This window comes from Spermophilus citellus, assembly GCF_964194105.1.
Source record: "Spermophilus citellus genome assembly, chromosome: 17".
Taxonomy (NCBI): domain Eukaryota; kingdom Metazoa; phylum Chordata; class Mammalia; order Rodentia; family Sciuridae; genus Spermophilus; species Spermophilus citellus.
This window is the reverse complement of record NC_138199.1, coordinates 27,699,046-27,718,527: the sequence shown is the minus strand read 5'-3', so window position 1 is coordinate 27,718,527 and position 19,482 is coordinate 27,699,046. Positions and strand designations below refer to the sequence as shown.

Genomic DNA, 19,482 nt, shown 5'->3' with positions numbered 1-19,482 from the left:
TATAGAGTAATCCATTCCAGAAATAACTAACTCATAAATTTTAAATTACATGTCATGTAAATAGCAAGGTGAAATCTCTTTTTAGTACACATGTTGTTGCAATTATTCTACTTTATCATTTGTTAAAGCTGTTAATTTCTTAGTGTGAGTTACAATTAAACTTTTAATATAGGTATCTATGTGTAGGAAAAAAAAAAACATGGTACATACATCTAAGGGTTCAATACAGTCTGCAGTTTCAGCATCCACTGAAGATCTAGGAACATATGCCTCAAGGATAACAGAGGGTACTACTGTACAAAATGTGGTATTCACATACAAAGGAATACTCCTCAGTTTAAAAAGGAGGAAATTCTGACATGTTACAACATGGATGAACCTTGAGAACTTTTGCTAAGTTCAGTAAGTTAATTTGAAGAAGACATATACTGTATGAGTCCACTTATACAAGGTATCTACAATAGAAAAACTCAGAAAATAGGAAGCTGGTTGCTAGGGGATGGGATGTGGGAGGATGAGGAGATGTTGTTTAACAGATATACACAGTTGTGGTTTTGCAAGATGAAGAGAGTTCTAGAAACTGGTGGCACAAAAATATGAATGTACTTGACAATACTGAAGTACTACATTTCAAAAGGGGATACAGCTCAGTGGTACAATGCTTGCTAATATGTGTGAGATCCTGGGTTGACCCCCAGCACCACAAAAATAGATAGATAGATAGATAGATAGATAGATAGATAGATAGATAGATAGATAGGGGTAAGAGCCAGGATACAGCTCAGAGGTTGAGTGTTTGCCTCATAAATGGGAGGCCTTGAGTTCAATTCCTAGCACCTGATACAAATAAACAACAACAAAAAGGATAGAAAAGGGCAAGACAAATAATTTTTTTGTTATGTATATTTTACCACTACTAAAAAAATTTTTCTTAAATTATTTCCAATGAGCTTGAACAGACACTCTCCAAGCGACAAACATGAAAAGATGCACGTCATTAGTCACTAGGGAAATGCAAATTAAAACCACAATGCAACAACACTTTGTACTCACTAGATTTGGGGATATCAACAAATTTATTCTAAAGTTTACATGGGAAACTGGGTGTGGTAACACATGCCTATAATCACAGTATCTAGGGAAGCTAAGGAAGGAGAATCACAAGTTCAAGGCCAGCCTCAACAATTTAGCAAGACCCTGTCTCAAAATTTTAAAAATAAGGGTATGGATATAGCTCAGGGATAAAGCATCTCTGAGTTCTACCACAAAATAAATAAATAAAGTTCATATGAAAAGGCAAAAGAATACCCAATACAACACTGAAGAAGAACAAAGTTGAAGACTGATTCTACCTGACTTCAAGGTAAACTGAAGAGGGGTGTGGTGGCATATGCCTGTATAATCCCAGTGACTTGGGAGGCTGAGGCAGAAGAACGCTAAATTCAAGGATAGTCTTAGCAAGTTAGCAAGGTCTTAAGCACTCAATGAAACCCTAAATCATACTGAAAAATAAAATGGGCTGGGGATGTGGCTCAGTGGTAAAACACCCCTGCATTCAATCCCCAGGACCCCTCCCTTAAAAAAAAAAAAAAAGATATACTCTAAAGCTACAATAATCAAGACAGTGTGGTGTTGACCCAAGAACAGATTATTTGGATCAAAAGAACAGAAGAGAGAGCCCAGAAATAAACCCTTAAGAATAAAGTCAAATGACAAAGAAGCAAAAGCATTCAATGGAGATTGGCCTTTTTGAGAAATGGTTCTGTAACAACTCAATCTCCACATGCAAAACAAATCTATATTCAGACCTTATACTTATCCCAAAAATCAACTCAAAACAGTTTGTAGACCTAAACTAAAAGTAAAATTATACAATTCCTAGAATATGGAAGAAACTTAAAAGTATGGGTTTGGTGATGACTTCTAGATACCCACCAAAAGCACAATCTATATAAAGAAAAAACTTGCAAGTTGTATTTCATTAAAATTTAAAACTTGGACTGAGGTTGTAGCTCAGTGGTACAGTGCTTGCCTAGCATGTGTGAAGCACTGGGTTCAATTCTCAGAACCATATATAAATAAGTAAAATAAATGTCCATTGACAACTAAAAAAATATTTTAAAAAATTTAAAACTGCTCTGCCAATCACTGGGAGAAAATACTGTAAAACACATATCAGATAGCAGACTAGTATCCAAAAAACTACTAAAATTGAATAATAGGGGGAAAAAAACAACTTTAAAAATGGGCAAAAGATCTGAAGGGCTTACCAAAGAAGATATGCATATAGCAAATAAGCCTATGAAAAGATGTTCAACTTCTAATTCATTAGGGAATTGCAGTAGCAGAGGACTGTAATCCCAGTTACTTGGGAGGCTGAGGTAGGAGGATCACAAATTCAAGGACAGTCTGGGTAACTTATAGAGATCCTGTCTTTTAAAGGGCTAGGGATGTAGTTCAGTGTTAGAGCACTTGCCTAGTATATACCAGACCTTGGGTTCAATCCCTAGCACTGCCAAAATGATGAATGAATAAATAAAATTTTAAAAAAATTTAAAGGGCTAGGGATTTAGTTCAGTAGAAGAATGCTTGGCTAGAATGTGTGAGGCCCTTAATTTGATCCCTGGTACCACCACCCCCCAAAGAGGGGAGGGGAGAGATATTCTACTGCACAATTATTAAAAGGGCAAAAGTTCAGGTTGGACACCATTTGGTCCAATTATCCCACTCCTCAGAAAAAAAGACTTAAAATCTGCATAATATACTAACAGCCACATCAGTGTTTATAACAGCTCAATTCACAATAGCTAAGCTATGGAACCAACCTAAATGCCCTTCAACAGATGAATGGATAAAGAAAATATGGTGCATATACACAATGGAATTTTACTCAGCCATAAGAAGAATGAAATTACGGCATTTGCCAGTAAATGGATGGAACTGGAGACTATCATGCTAAGTGAAATAAACCAATCCCCTAAAAACCAAAGGCAGAATGTTTTCTCTGATATGTGGATGGTGACTGATAATAGGTTGGGGGGGCGGGGGATGGGAAAGACAGTAGAATGAATCGGACATAACATTGCTATGTTCATACATGAATACTCAACCAGTAAACTCCATATCATGTACAACCACAAAAATGGGAAGTTATAATCCATGTATGTATACTATGTCAAAATATATCCTACTGTCATGTCTAACTAAAAAGGATAAAAATTTTTTTAAAAAAATTCAGACTGGGGTTTTAGCTCAGTAGTAGAGTACTTGTCTAGTATGGGCAAGACCCCTGAATTCAGTCGGGCGGGGGTGCAGATAGTAAAAATAAAAAATAAAAAAACACTGCTTATTCCAAATGCTCACAATGATGTGGAACAACAGAACTCTCATGTGCTATTAGCAGGAATACAAAATGGTACAGCCTAACTCTGGAAGACAGTTTGGTGGTTTCTTACAAAGCTAAACATATGCTTACTCATATGATCTAGCAATTTTGTGTTCCTTCATATCTACCCACATGATGTGAAAACTTATATCTACACAAAAAAACTGAACACAAATGTATATAGCAGCTTTTGAACAACTGCTGAAACTTGGTGGTTTTGTTCTGTTTTGCAGTACTAGGGATTGAACCTAGGGGCACTCTATCACTCAGATACATCTCCAGTCTTTTTTATTTTCTTTTGAGACAGAGTATAAGTTGCACAATCTAGTTTCAAACTTGTGATCTTCCTGCCTCAATCTCCCAAGTCACTGGAACTACAGATGTGCAACATCCTGCCTGGCCAAAACTTGGAAGCAACCAAATGTCCTTCAAAGAGGTGAATGGATAAACTGTGGTACATCCATACAATGGAATATTATTAGCAATAAAGAGAACTGAGCTATCAAACTACAAAAAAAAAAAAAAAAAAAAAAAAAACTCAAGAAAAACAAAACAAGATCCAAAAAGAAACTTAAATGTATATTGCTAATTGGAAAAGGCCAATTGAAAAGGGTACACATTGTTAAGATTCCAACTACATGAAATTATAGAAAAGGCAAAACTACAGACTAAAATAATGAGTGGTTTAAAGAGGGATGAATAAGTGGAATACAAGTTATTTTTAGGGCAGCGAAATTATTCTTTTTTTTAATTTTTTTTTTTTAGTTTTACGTGAACACAATATCTTTACTTCATTTTTATGTGTGCTGAGGATTGAACCCAGGGCTTCACATGTGCTAGGCAAGCACTCTACCACTGAGCCACAACCCCAGCCCGAAATTATTCTTTAGAATAATGGTAGATATGTCATCATACACTTGTCGAAACCAAGTAGTAATATTGGCTCATTGATTTTAACAAATGTACCCTAATGCAAGATGTAGCAGAAACTGTGGGGAGAGGAAGGAGTTGAAGGTATATATGGAAAATATACTTTCTCTTCAATTAACCTAAAAATTTAAAATCATCACTACAAATCAAGTCTATTAATAAAAAAAAAAATTCTTCTAAAGTCCCTAATAGAGAAAAAACCCAACCTATCAAATGAGATACCACTTCACACTCCATTATGTAAGTCATAATCCAAAAAATGGGGGTAGGGAGGGAACTATTGGTAAGAATGCAGAGAAATGGCACAGTTACTATGGAAAACAATTTTGCAGTTCCTCAAAAAGAAAAATTTATGCACAAAATTAGCATTTAATCTAGCAATAGTAGTCTTAGGTAAACTTAAAAAAAATAAAAATACTCACTTAAAATACTTGTACATCACAGCAGCAAAATTCACCTTAGCTAAAAGGTGAAAATAACACAAACATCCATCAATAATGAATTAATAAACATAACGAACTAGGTATATCCACACAATGGAATACAACTCAGCCATAAAAATGAATAAAGTATTGCCAGGCATGATGGAACACACCTGTAATCTCAGTGATTAGGGAGGCTGAAGCAAGAGGATGGCAAGTTTGAGGATAGCCTCAAGAAATCAGTGAGGCCCTAAAAACTTACTGAGACCCTCAAAATGAAAATAAGGGCTGGGGTTGTGGCGCAGTGGTAGAGCATTTGCCTAGCATGCGTGAGGCACTGGGTTCAATCCCCAGAACCACATAAAAATTTTTTAAAAAATAAAGGTATTGTGTCCATCCAAAATTGAAAAATAGTTTTTAAAATTTTTAAAAATTAGGGCTAGGGCAGTGCCTAGAACATGCCTAGAACATTTGCCTAGAACATGTTAGGCACTGGGTTCGATCCTCAGCACCATGTAAAAAAAAATAAATAAAATAAAGGGAATGTGTCCACCTACAACTAAAAAGCATACTTATTTATTTATTTATTTATTTGTTTGTTTGTTTATAGTTGTAGGTAGACACAATCCCTTTATTTTTATGAGGTGCTGAGGATCAAACCCAGTGCCTCACGTGTGCTAGGCGAGCACTCTACTACTGAGCCATAACCCCAGCCCCCTAAAAAGTATATTTAAAAAAATTTTTTTAATTAAAAATGAAGGGGCTGAGGTTTTGGCTCAGTGGTAGAGGACTTGCCTATCATGCGTGAGGCACTGGGTTCGATCCTCAGCACCATGTAAATGTAAAATCAAAGATATTGTATCCACCTAAAACTAAAAAATAAATATTTTTTTAACATAAAAATAAAAAAATCGGGCTGGGGATGTGGCTTAAGTGGTAGTGCGCTCCCCTGGCATGCATGCAGCCCAGGTTCGATCCTCAGCACCACATACAAACAAAGATGTTGTGTCCGCCGAAAACTAAAAAATAAATATTAAAATTCTCTCTCTCTCTCTCTCCCCCTATCTCTCTCTCACTCTCTCTTTAAATAAATAAATAGTGCTAGGGATATTGCTCAGTGGTTAAATATCACTGATACCAAAGGAAAAAAAAAAGAAAGAATGAATGATTAATATATGCTAGCTACAATTTAGATGAGCTTTGAAATATTTATACTAAATACAAAGACACGAAAGGTCACATGTTATATGATTACATTTTATGAAACATCCAGAATTGGTAAATCTATACAGACAAAACTCAACTAGTGGTTGCTAGGAGCTAAGATCAGGGAGAAATAAAAATATACAGATTTCTTTTAGGATGATGAAAATATCTAGGAACTAAATAGAGCGGATGGCTAATTATATTTTCTAGTTAACAAGAAACAGAAGATTTTAATTCAGTTATTACAAGGAAGAAAAGCTAGAAAAAGATACCAGAATTAAGAAAGAAGGAAAAATAAGAGAAGGTGGATAAGGAGAAAGGGAGAAAAAAACAATGTCATAAAGAATGGTAGAAAAAAATTTCAAACACCCATCACAAAGAGAATAGGATAAAGGCAGAAAGAGGAGAGGGCAATTCAAGAAATTCTGAAGGAAGTGTTTTAGTAAACTACATTAATCAACTATTTCAAAACAGAATTAGGAATTTCTTTGAATCCATGGAATAAAGGGGAACATAAATATGAAGTTTAAATACTACTTATTTGGGTATTAATAAACTTTTCTCCTTGCTAACGAGTATGAGAGCTGCTTCTTATACATGAATCTCACAGTACCTACCACTGGCCCCCCATCTTCCCCCTTTCGTGAAGTTTCCGGTCCAGAGCCCTCTCAGTTGCCAAAGCCAATTTCTCTCTGCTACAACCACATTTGGAGAAGGTCAGTAAGATCAAGAGGCATAATTGGGCACCAGGCGCAGTGGTGCACACCTATAATCCCAACAGCTCAGGAGGCTGAGGCAGTAGGATTGCGAGTTCGAAGTCAGCCTCAGCAATGGCAAGGCACTAAGCAACTCAGTAAGACCCTGTCTCTAAATAAAATACAAAATAGGGCTGGGGATGTGGCTCAGTGGTCGAGTGTCCCTGAGTTCAATCCCTGGTACCCCCACCCCCCAAAAAAGAAAGGCATACTTGGGTATCTGGAATATATCTGCTAAGAAAGGACCTTAGGTGAAAAGTTAAAAGAATAAGATCATGTAGGAGGGGGAAAAAAGGACTTTTTAGAGAAAAAGACAAAGGGAACCTTGTTTTCCCTTCTGCAATGAGCAGCCTGGATCAACAGTATAGGAAAGGGAAACAAGACAAGACAAGATTTGGAGCAAAAGCTTTGGTCAGAAGCAGAGTGATGTTTGGCTGGAGCATGGGACTTACGAACTTAAGTGCAGTGGTGGCAAATGGCTGAATGAAGTCACCTGAAGTGAGGATCCTTGACAACTTAACTTCTTAAAGTAAGAGGAACAAAAAGAGTTTGAGGTTGGGAGGCAGAAGCGGATATTCTTTGAGCTACAGTGAGCAGATGAATTGAAGTCTCAGGAGCTGAACCTATCAAAATTCATTTTAAGAAACTGCCTGCAAAACACTTCCCCTATCCACAATTTCTTACCGTATACACTGCCAGCAAAGCCAACTGGTTATAGGGGCGCCCATTCTTGGGAGCAATGTGCTGGGCCTTCAGGTACCAACTAGAATAGAAAAACAGTAAGACATACTAGCTCCATATCAACTCTTTACAAATTCACCTTGACAGTCCTACTATTTAAGGCATAAGCTGGTGAATTAGCAAGATGTAGCCCTGGAAAGGTAAAGCATGACTAAAGGAAACAAAAAGCACATCAATAGAATATCCAATATGGGAAGGTGCTCAAGTGGCCCACTGCTTAATAGTGCTTAACTTAACGCCACACAGAAAAGAGAAAAAACAAACCAAGAGGTAAAAGTACCTGCGTGCTTTCCCGTAGTTTGCCGTATCATTGGCTTGCTCCCGATACCTAGCGATATCTCCTTGGCAAATCATACATCTCTGAGCACTGATTAAGGCATACTTTACCTTTAGAAGAAATAATCAGTTAGCAGAGTAATCAAAAAACACTAACTTTAACCCCAAAGAATAGGAATGAGTCAAAATGACAGCGAAGTATTGATAAGGCACAGTCCGTCCATAACAAAGTACAAAGTTTTCAATCCAACCTTGACTACTAAAAAGTAGCCAAAAATGTGATACAAAATTTACTGAGAAAACACAGTGGCAGAAGAGAGAGGTATGATTTTTATTTTAAGTCCCAGTCAGCTAGGCACAGTGGTGCATGCCTATAATCCCAACCACTTGGGGGACTGAGGATCACAAATGCAAGGCCAGTCTCAACAACTTAACAAGACCTTGTCTCAAAATACAAACAGGGGCTGGGGTTATAGCTTAGTAGTAGAGAACTTGCCTCTCACATGTGAGGCACCAAGTTTGAGCCTCAGCATCACATAAAAATAAATAAATAAAATAAAGGTATTGTATCCATCTACAAAATATATATATATATATATATATATATATATAATATATACATATAATGTATATATAATATGTACATATAATATATATAATATGTATATATAAAATATATATATAATATATTTTTTTTTTCAAAATAAAATGGGCTGGAGATGTGACTCAATAGTAGAGTGCCCCTGGATTCAATCCCAGTACTACAAAAATTAAACAAAATTTAAAAGTTCAAGGCTGGCCTAGGCAACTTAGTGAGACCCTGTCTAAAAATAAAAAATGAGCTGGGCACAGTGTCACACACCTGTAATCCCAGCAGCTGGGAGGTTGAGACAGGAGAATCACAAGCCAACCTCAGCAAAAAGCAAGGCACTAAGCAACTCAGTGAGACCCTGTCTCTAAATAAAATACAAAACAGGGCTAGGGATATGGCTCAGTTGTCAAATGGCCCTGAGTTTAATCCCTGGCACCCAAAAATAAAAAATGAAAAATGAAAAATAAATCCCTGGTACCCAAAAATAAAAAATGAAAAAAAAAAATGGGAACATATAGCTCAGTGGTAGACTATTTATCCATCATGTGCAAGGCCCTGGGTTCAACCCCTAGTACCAAAAAGAAATTTTTTTAAAAAGTCCCAAGCAAATGAAAGAACACACCCTGAAATGAGGGTCAGATGGGGGCTGGGGATGTGGCTCAAGCGGTAGCGCGCTCGCCTGGCATGCGTGCGGCCCGGGTTCAATCCTCAGCACCACATACCAACAAAGATGTTGTGTCCGCCGAGAACTAAAAAATAAATATTAAAAAATTCTCTCTCTCTCTCTCTCCTCTCTCACTTTCTCTTTAAAAAAAAAAAATGAGGGTCAGATGATGTGACTCTATGTAACAGTGTATTCTGTCAAGAAGTCTTTTTAGGGGAAATAAGAGGAAGGATACTAGGAATTGAACCAGGGGCACTTAACCACTGAGCCACATATCTAGCCTTTTTTTATTCTGAGACAGGACTTCACTAAGTTGCTGAGGCTGACCTCAAACTTGTGATCCTCCTGCCTCAGCCTCCTTGAGTTGCTGGGATTACAGGCATACACCACCATGCCAAGCTCAAGGAGGTTTTTGAGACACCTGGGAATTGATCTCTTCATCTGAGTAAAAATACATGTTCTATAGGGTAATTGAGGGAATAAATATAATATATAAAGCGATAAAAAAATATTAAAATAATTGTCTACTCTGTTTCTTTCCTGCCATCATTATACTCTTTCCTCAAACTGTTATGCATTAGGTTCCCTTTGCCTAAAAGCAATAAACTACCCTTTACTAAACATGATAGGGTTTGTGGAGTACTATTAATATGTTTTATCACTGATAGGCTGGGCATCTATCATTCATTAAGAAAGCAATAAAATAGACTCTTTACTAATTCCAAGATATGTGCCCAACCAAAAATATCTCCCTAAAGGACACTACTTCACAGCATTTTATCCACTCCACACCACACACACAAAATTAACATATCACAAAATAAAGAATAAAGTTTCAATGAAGCTGAAAAGGAGATATTGACCCCCTCAGGAGGGTTCATTCAACCAGCTGAAAAAAGAACTACAACACATCAAATTTATGCCTCAGGAAAGTCACATACCCTTAAAGTCCTGACTATTTCACACATTCTTTCTAGGAATGAACATCAAAGAATCCTGGGATTTAACTGATAAAACAAAACAAAACAAAAAAACAGTTATGCCACCATAGTACAGACACTTTGTGGTCTCAATGAAGGGGCAAAGTACAAAAACAATTCTTTCAAAGTCTCTCCATCATCCTCGGCATAGTGCTCAATGTCTGAGCCTCTGCTCACCTCTTTAGCATCACTATCCACTCACATTCTGTACCTCAGTCAAATCGATTCCCATAACACACCACATCTTTCCCACTTTACTATATTCAGGTATATAGTTCCTTCCCCCTTGAATGTTCCTCTTCTCCTATACACCTTCACTTGCCTAAAGTCTCAGGTCTTCAGCCTTAACTGTTATTTCCTCTGTTCTCCATGATCCTCCAAACTAGCATACACCAACAACAACCTTTGCAAAACTAACCACATAAATAATTATTCACCTAACATCTACATTTAACTCCAAACTAAATTCCAAGAACTGGGAACATGGCTTTCTTGTTCTGCATTAGCTGCCTTTGCCTACAATGACAACTAGCATGGAGTATTTATTTAACTAATAAATACTAGTTGTTCCTAAACAAAAACTTCTCTTGACCTTATATTCTCTTTTAGCTATCTTCTTTCCTTACCTTCATAGGCAAGATTTCTTTTTTTTTTTTCCTGAAGATTGAACCCAGGGATGCTTAACCACTAAGCCACATCCCCAGCCCTTTTTTTGCATTTTATTTAGAGACAAGGTCTCACCAAGTTGCTTAGTGCCTCACTAAGTTGCTGAGGCTGACTCTGAACTTGCAATCCTCCTGCTTCAGCCTCCTTAGCTATTGGAATTACAGGCATGTATGACCATGCCAGCTGCCAAGATTCTTAAAAGTATGGTCTATTTTCCACTCATTATCTCTACTGCCTCACTTCTCTTCATTATGGCCTGGATAGCCTGGATTCCACTCTCTCCAACAAAAATAACTCTTGATAAAGTTATTTAATACAAAGGATGCTTTTTTATAAGCAATTAACACTTGAAAACTCTACAGCAATTGAAAATTTTACCCACCCCTACCCTGAAATTTGATCTCCCCTCTGGCCAGCCCTCCCAGTATCCCAATTTCTGCTCCAACTACCACCTATACATTAATGACCCTTGAATCATAAATAAATACACACACACACACACACACACACACACACACATATATTTTTTTAGTTGTAGGTGGACATAGAACCTTTATTTTATTTTTATGTGGTGCTAAGGATAGAACCCAGTGCCTCATGCATGCCAGGCGAGCACTCTACCACTGAGCCACAACCCTAGCATCTAACCCCTGAATTTTTATTACCAGTCTAGCTCTCTCTCCTAAGTTCTAAGCAGACAAAATATTCACTTGCTCATTTTCAAGTTCCTGCTAGATACCTCACCTAAGTATATCTTATCTAAACTGATATCTATATTCCTTTGTAGCCACAAACTGGAAAATAATCTAGATACCTCATAACTCTCTAATCTTAGCCCTAACACCAAATCACCAGCAATTCAATTTTCTTTCTTTTTTTTTTTTTTTAAAGACAGAGTGAGAGAAAGAGGGGGACAGAGAGAGAGAGAATTTTAATATTTATTTATTTTTTCTTTGTTCTCGGCGGACACAACATCTTCGTTTGTATGTGGTGCTGAGGATCGAACCTGGGCCGCACGCACACTAGGCGATCGCGCTACCGCTTGAGCCACATCCCCAGCCCCCAATTCAATTTTCTTTTCCTATCTTACTAATGTGGCTTTACTTTTACACCTCCACTACTCCTGTCTACCTTAGTCCATGCCTACTGCCTGACTCCCCAACCTCTACTTTTACCCAACTTCTATTTAAACTCACCAATTTGCCAAAATGATTGGTTCTAAAATCTGAAAATCAATCAGTGGTTCTCCAATGCTTTTAGAATGAAATCCAAACTCTTCAGCATGACATACAAGAGTTTGTGACCTAGTCACTTCCCACATTATTAGCTTTTCTTCCTACAATAGCCCCACTCCACATTACCAATACCAACATGCTGCCTGGCATAGCAGAACACGCCTATAATCCCAGTTACTTGGGAGGTTGAGGCAGAGGTATAGCAAGTACAAGGCTAGCCTGGGCAACTTAAGAGTGACCCCATCTCTAAATAAAATAACAAGAAGGGCTGGGGATGTAACTTAGTGGTAGAGTGATCCTGGGTTCCATCTCCAGTACTGCAAAAAGAAAAAAGAACACCAGCATACTGAACTTTTTCTTTTTTAAAAAGTATTACTAGGGATTGAACCCAGGGCTCGTGAATGCTAGTTGGCCTTGAACTAGCAACCTTCCTGCCTCAGCCTCCCAAGTAGCAGGAATTACACATGTGAACCACCATGGGCTCAGCTCATGCTGAACTTCTTAAACTTTTCCAACAATCCCTGGTTCTCTCTCATTGTGCCCTCTATCTAAACTTCCCCTCCTACCTTTCAAACTCCAGCTTGACAGTCCCTGAGAAGCTTTCCTTGATCCCAGCAGTCTAAGATCAATTTCCTTCTATTTCCATTCACTACTCTAAATATACCACTACCATAGGTTTTATAACACATTACAATTGTTGGTTTCATCTGGCTGTTCCTCCACTGGACTATATTTTTCTTCTTGTATCCTCAACACTGAACATAGTCCCTAACACATCACTAGCTGTACATAAATGCTTCCTAAAAAGAATGAATAATAAACAAGCTTGCTTACCATCTTGCGTAATGGCTTGCTGCGAATGGCAAGACCATCCATGTAGTCCTCCAGTTTGAACTTATAAGTAACCTGCAGCTTCTGAAGCAAACTATCAAAGAAGTCACTACCCTAAAAAAAGAAAAAAGCAAGAAATGGTTGAATCGATTTATTCTGATCCAATCTACCCACCAGAAACTGGAACAAATGACTTTTCACAGTTCTGTAAATGTTCAGACAGCCTATGTAAAGGGAGGTACATATGGTATTTAGTGGCCCCCAAAGGAACACAAAACAAAATTCATAGTATAAACTTCTCCATGGTTTTGAAGATATGAACTAAATACCCCTTTCCCACCTTTTCTCTCTCTCTCTCCCTCTTTCTCTCTCCCCAACCCCTCTCTCTCTCTCTCTCTCTATATATATACACACACACACACACACACACACACACACACACACACACACACGTGTGTGTGTGTGTGTGTGTATCTCCCCTCACCCCTGCCCCAGGTAAATGCATTCAAAAAGCTTTCAATCTCAAAACTAACTCCATTTGTCAGCAAATTAGAATCCTAAGGAAATAACAGGGGCAAGTTGGGAGTAAACCCAAAATAAAAACATGAAGTTTTTTGTCAATGTTTTGCTCTAAAACATAGGTGGTAAAAACCCACCGCAAGGGCTGGGGATGTGGCTCAAGCGGTAGCGCGCTCGCCTGGCATGCGTGCGGCCCGGGTTCGATCCTCAGCACCACATACCAACAAAGATGTTGTGTCCGCCAAGAATTAAAAAATAAAATAAATATTAAAAAAAAAAAAAAAACCCACCGCAAAACGATGCTGAAGCTTTTACCCTAAAGACAAAAAGATAATGGTTACCTCATCCAAAAGCTCCAGGAGTCTATTCCGTATCTGTTCTGGGTTCTCAACATTAGGATCCTTGAGAAGCTGCCTGAACTTCTCAATCACCTGATAGAAAGCATTCTTCCACAAGATCTGATCCACATTCTGAGTATCAGAGAACTCAATATCTAACAGAATACAACGCTCATACAGCTGTAGCAGTTCAGCTCTGGAAGAAAAAACATACAACTTCTAACTCCAAATACAACGCAAAAAAGGCTAGATCCAAGATTCAAACTTCCTACAAATTAACCACCTCCCTTGACAAGAAATAAAAAATGTAACCAGGTATCCTACTCACATTAGTTTCTGTGAGTAGAATGTCATTACAAAGGTGGTTTATGTCCGAAAAAATAGTGCTTCCCCATGACCTCACCTAAATTTAACAATTGAGATATAAACTTCACTGCAAGTTGTATGTTGTTCATTTCTTAGCCTTCTTTACAGTCTTTCCAAGATTCCATGCTCCCTTAAAGATGTTTTTTCTTTTTCTTTGTTTTTGTTTTTGGGACTGGGATTGAACCCAGAGGCACATAACCAATGAGCCACATCCCCAACCCTTTTTATTTTGAGCAGGGTCTCACTATGTTTTTTAGGGCCTACTTAAGTTGCTGAGGCTGGCCTTGAACTTGCAATCTCCTACCTCACCCTCCCGAGTTGCTAGGATTAGGTGTGTACCACCACTCCCAGCTAAGATTTATTTTATTTTAAATATTTTTAGTTGTAGAAGAACAACATAACTTTATTTTACTTATTTATATGTGGTGCTGAGAATTGAACACAGTGACTCACACATGCTATGCAAGTTCTCTACCAGTGATCCACAACCCCAGCCCCTAAGATGTTTTTTCTTGAAGAAAAAGTAGGAAGCACAATCATTTTGAAGATAAGAAACAAAACTTCCAGTTTTTTCCAATTGTCCCTCCATTACAAAATTCAACATGGGGAATTTTGTAATGGAGGGGCAGTGAGGGAATTGGGGGCCTTGGTACTGTGCTTACCTAACATGTGTGAAACACTAGATTCAATATCTAGCACCACAAGGGAGGGAAAAAAAAAATCAATGTGAAAGGGAGATAATCCTCCAGTGGTTCACCTAAAAACTTTCTACCTTCCTCAGCCATGAGAGCCTATATACTTCCAACTTACCCCCATTTCCCTTTAGCCAAGAATATACCATACCTGAGCTGAGCCATTTTCTCCATGCCCTCAGTACTGATGCGGTCCCTGGAAAGCAGGTTGCTGAGCTGTAGTTCCTGGTTGTCAGCTACCCGGAGAAGCCTATGTAGCTCCTGCTGCTGCATGTTCCTCACATGCTGCTCTATCTCTTCAGGACTCATGGTGCTGGCAGGGAGAGGGCTACATACATACTGTCCTGAAGGAGTCGGGTAGCCTGGGTAGTAAGGCCCTGGGTACACACCATTTGTAGGGCCTACTGGGTACTGCAGAGGGCTATACCCTGTATAGGGATACTGAGAGGCAGGGCCTGGTGTCCGGGGGTAATAATAGGGATTGTCAGAGTTTTGAAACTTATAGTAAGATGCCTGGGCCTGGCGTGAGTCCCATGATGTAGGGCTGACTTCATCATCAGTGTCTAAGAAATGTAACTGGGGTGTCTGGTTCTTTAGAGCAGGTTTCTGATCAGGATTATTTGGGTCCCATAGTCGGCGGGTGGTGCCTCCACGGCCCCAACTCCGAGATCCTTTACTACCAGATCCAAATAAAAGTCGAGGTCCTAAAGGCGTGGACTCTGGAGAACCTGCTGAATTGACAGATAGGGTAGTATGGGCAGGCAGGATCAAAATGCCACGACCACGACCCCGAAGTTCTTGTTTCAGGTTTTTGGAATCCTGCTTCTCAGAGCCTTTGCCCCCACTGCTCAAACCTCTGTCAGGTTTTATCTTATCCACATCCTCCCTGGCTGATCTCATCACAGGGGAATCTTTGTTCATGGTTTCTGCATCAAAAGTTACACGAAGTGTGCCTCGATTTTCTTTACCATTGCTTTTCTGTTCACCCTCCCCACGGCCAGACCAGTTTCTTTCTAAGTGTGTCTTCTTTTCTGAGCTCCTCCTGGGCCCCAATCCTTCAGGCTCATCAATTCTATCCTCATCTAAAGAATCAGTTGAGGACATAGATACTTGTTTCTTCAGTCGTGGCCTTTCCTTGGTCCTATCCTGGCGGCGACGGCGACATCCATTATCAGTCAGGCCAACTCCCTCAGTACTATTGTTGCTACCAGCTGAGCTGGTACTGCAAGTGCGATAGCGGTTCCTCCGTTTGTCTGAGCGGGAATAGCGCTTTGCAGAACCAGGCTTCCCCTGGGCCAAGTCATCATTCAGTTTCTTTGTCCCCTCCCCTTTTTCAATCCTTTTTCCTTTTTCTCCTTTTGCAGTCCTTACTCTGTCACTATTTTGGCTCTTTTCTGTCTCAGCTTTATCTGATTTATTCACAACTTCCTCTTTCACAACTTTTCCCCTACATTCATCTTCCTCTATTTTCAGCTGTTCTACCTGGTTGAGGATTTCCTCCTCATCCACCCGGCTAGCAGAATCTTTGATACCAGTCTGCAAACGCCTTCCAGGCTGATAGATCTGCAAATCTGGTTTCTTTGTTCTCTTGATGATTCTTAGACTTCGATCTTCTTGCCCAGCAGTCCTAGGAAAAGTCTCCTGTCCTTGATTATTTTCTGGGTCTACAGGACCATTTTGCTGGTGGTTATCCAGTTCCTTGCAGACATCTTTAATGAGCTGTGTACCATTTCCAACAGCACAGGCATTTTTATCATTAACAATTTCATCTTTAAATTCCTCACTCCCAGAGGGCTCCTTGATTTTAGGTCTGTTCCTTAGTCGGGAAAGACCAGGCTTATAGATTTCCAGATCTGGGCGCCTGTTATCTTTGCGCTGCCTGGGCTCCTTTAATTCCTTCATGTTTTCTGTTATTTTGGGGAAAGGGTTGAAGAAGAAAAGGCAAAAGAAAAGAATAAAGGAGGAGGGAGAGGGAAAACTGTCATTCCGATTAACTAACAGAAAAATTGAGCAAGCATACATATCTCCAAATGCTAATTTTGGCGGACAGGGAAGAATACTTCTGCAAAAGCAGAAATTTGGGGTTTACAATATTTGTTCAGCAACTGCCAAGGGTAAGAATTGAACTGGGTTAGGAAGTGGGAAGGAAAAAAAACTTGTATTTTCTTGGATTGCCCAAGACATATTCATATTCAGATTTCTAAGACCCCAAATTACCTCATATTATTAGAACAATAATTTCAGCATTAAACTATTGTGTTTATAGAGCCCTTGAAACTATCAGTCTTTTCTTCTGCCTCTGATATTTTTCCAGGGTAGCTAAGTACTTTTAATTTATTAGTAGAGAAATAGGAGTATAATTCAGTAATATAGCACTTGCCTAGCCTATGTGAAGAGTAAAGCCCTGGGTTTTATTCCCCCCAGAAAAAAATTTAAAAACACATTTTAGTAGAGAAAAATAAAAAGGAGAAAAGGAGTAATATACAACAGTTCACAGTCCTGAACATCTCTGGAGAAAAAATAATTGCAACTCAAGTCTGTGAACTTGACTAGGATCTTTTACTTTAGCATACCAATTACCTTCACATACCTTCTACTGAAACAAACAAGAAGCAGTTCCCTTTATATTCTTCAACTTGACTTATCCTCACCAACTCTCTAACAGCAGCCAGAAGAGTCATTTCAAGAAAATACTGCTCAAACTATCATCATTAGAATACTGAGACTAACTGCTACTATGATGATGGAATATGAGAAGAAAAAGTTCCATAGAAGAGCTTCCCTGGACACTGGGAGAAGGATTGTGACATGCTCTCAAAATATCAAGGACTGTGGCATTCAAGAATAAGAAAATAGGACTGGAGTTGTGGCTCAGTGGCAGAGCACTCGCCTAGCACATGTAAGGCACTGGGTTTGATTCTCAGGTCCACATAAAAACAATAGTGCCTATCTACAACTAAAAAAAAAATTTTTAATAAAATAAGAGAACAGAGGTAGGCACAGCAGCACACACCTATAATCCCATTACTCAGGAAACTGAGGCAAGAGAATAGCAAATTCAAGGCCAGCCTCAGCAATTTAGGGAGCCCCTGTATCAAAATAAATGAAAAGGACTGGAATGTAGCTCAGTAGTAAAGCACCCTAGGTTCAACACCCAGTACCAAAAGAAAAAAAAATAAGAATATGGGACTTTAAAAACTACTCTCCAGACTTCATGAATTTTCTAAACAGACAGATAAACAAGTATGTTTTTTTTAATGTCTGTTACTTTTATTTATTAAGGGGGAGACTATTACAAATAGCCACTAAACATTTCAGTGGAAAAGTGACGGAATTAGTGAGATTCAGTGGAAAAGTGACGGAATTAGTGAGATTATCAAGTACTTAAAATGGAATGTTATGTAAAATCCTAGTCTTGTCTTGTACTAGAAACAAAAATGCAAACAAGATCACAACAGATATCATATATTCAAGCATTTACACCTACTTTTGTGGATTTAACAAAATAGAAAAAAGAAACTTAAGTTTATGATACCACTTTGGTATTTTCAAAAGTTTATTTATTTATTTTGGTACTGGGGATTGAACTGAACCCAGGGACTTTACCACTAAACTCCATCCCCAGTCCTCTTTATTTATTTTGAAACAGGATCTGGCTAAGTTGCTGAGGCTGGCCTGGAATTGTGTCCTCTTCCCTCAGACTCCAGAGTCACTGGGATTACAGGTATGCAATCCGTGCTCAACCAGCTGATATTATCAGAAATTTAAAGATTCTCCATCGAGTACGAACAAAGGTGTCACAGAACACTCAGTCATCTTTGTAACTTAGGTAGGGATGAGGGAAAGGGAAAGGAGTTACTGCTACTTTCCAGAACAGAGGGAGAAAACAGCATGGATAAACCAATTCAACTGACAAAAGAAAACCAAGCCTTGAAAAGGTATCTAACCCAGCTACCACCCTACAAAACTCCACCGCTCAACAGAGACACAAGAACATTTCTTGGAGCTTTTCTGATGTGGCTAGAGATTTCAAATTAACTGGCATTTTGAACATTCTCTCTGATAAAAACTGCTCCCACACAAGCCAAGGCCAAACCAGAACAGAATCAACTCTGCTCTCTGCGAGGTCCTGGATCCCTCGCAGCTTTCAGAAGCTTGCCTAGGGAAGAAAAGTTCAGCAGAAAAGTCTCAGTGTTTAAACCTTTCCCCTCAATTTCCCCAACTCCTTCCCTCGGACGCCAAGCAGATGGAGAGGACAAGCTAGCCAAGGATTCCTTCGGGAACGCTACACACCGGGGCCTCCACCAGACCTCAACACCCACTCCTATTCGCATGTCCTGACAACTAGGAATCCACCGGCTCATCTGAGGGAGCTGGGGCAAAGGGAAACAGTCACCTTCGTGGTGAGAAAGAGGGTGGAGGCAGGAACTCTGACTGGGCTCTCCCAGAGCTGGCCGGAGCTCACGGAGCCCGACAATGAGGCTGGCAGGGCAGCCGGGGGCCCGCCCGCGGCCCCCGCCCCCACTGTTGGGGGAAGGGGCGGGGGCTCCCGAGCTCCACGGACTGGGCGGGGAGGAGGAAGAGGAGGCGAGGGAGGCGGGGCGGGCAGGCCCGGCCCAGGAGCTGGGCGGTGCGACTCACCTCTGCTCCCGGCCTGCGGAGCCAGAGTGGCCAAGATCCCTCGCAGCTCCGACGCGGAGATCCGTACACGCTCCAACCCCTCCGCCATCTTCGCGGCTGCTGCTACAGCTGCAGCGACTCCGCCACCGCCGCGAGCAGCCAGGAAACCACGACTGACCGGCGGCGCGCGCTCACCCACTCCCACCCTTTTCCCCGCCCCCTCCCGCCTGTCCTCCTTAACGACGGTGGCCGCACTGGGAGGCA

General features: G+C 39.7%; 1 protein-coding gene across 6 annotated transcripts in view; it reads right to left on the bottom strand.

Moving 5' to 3' along the window:
- SMG6 (SMG6 nonsense mediated mRNA decay factor) overlaps window positions 1-19,441 on the bottom strand; it is a 232,556-nt gene extending 213,115 nt beyond the window's left edge. Inside the window, exons 1-7 of one of the 6 annotated variants that reach the window (XM_081270217.1) lie at window positions 19,240-19,378; window positions 18,695-18,757; window positions 14,750-16,505; window positions 13,544-13,736; window positions 12,687-12,797; window positions 7,720-7,826; window positions 7,383-7,461 (exon numbers count right to left, since the gene is read on the bottom strand). In XM_081270217.1, coding sequence (XP_081126343.1) covers window positions 7,383-7,461; window positions 7,720-7,826; window positions 12,687-12,797; window positions 13,544-13,736; window positions 14,750-16,500 — 2,241 coding nt within the window. In that variant the 5' untranslated portion in view covers window positions 16,501-16,505; window positions 18,695-18,757; window positions 19,240-19,378. The other 5 variants (XM_081270215.1, XM_081270216.1, XM_081270221.1 and 2 more) reach the window with 5 other exon arrangements.
- Window positions 19,442-19,482: the final 41 nt, after the last annotated feature.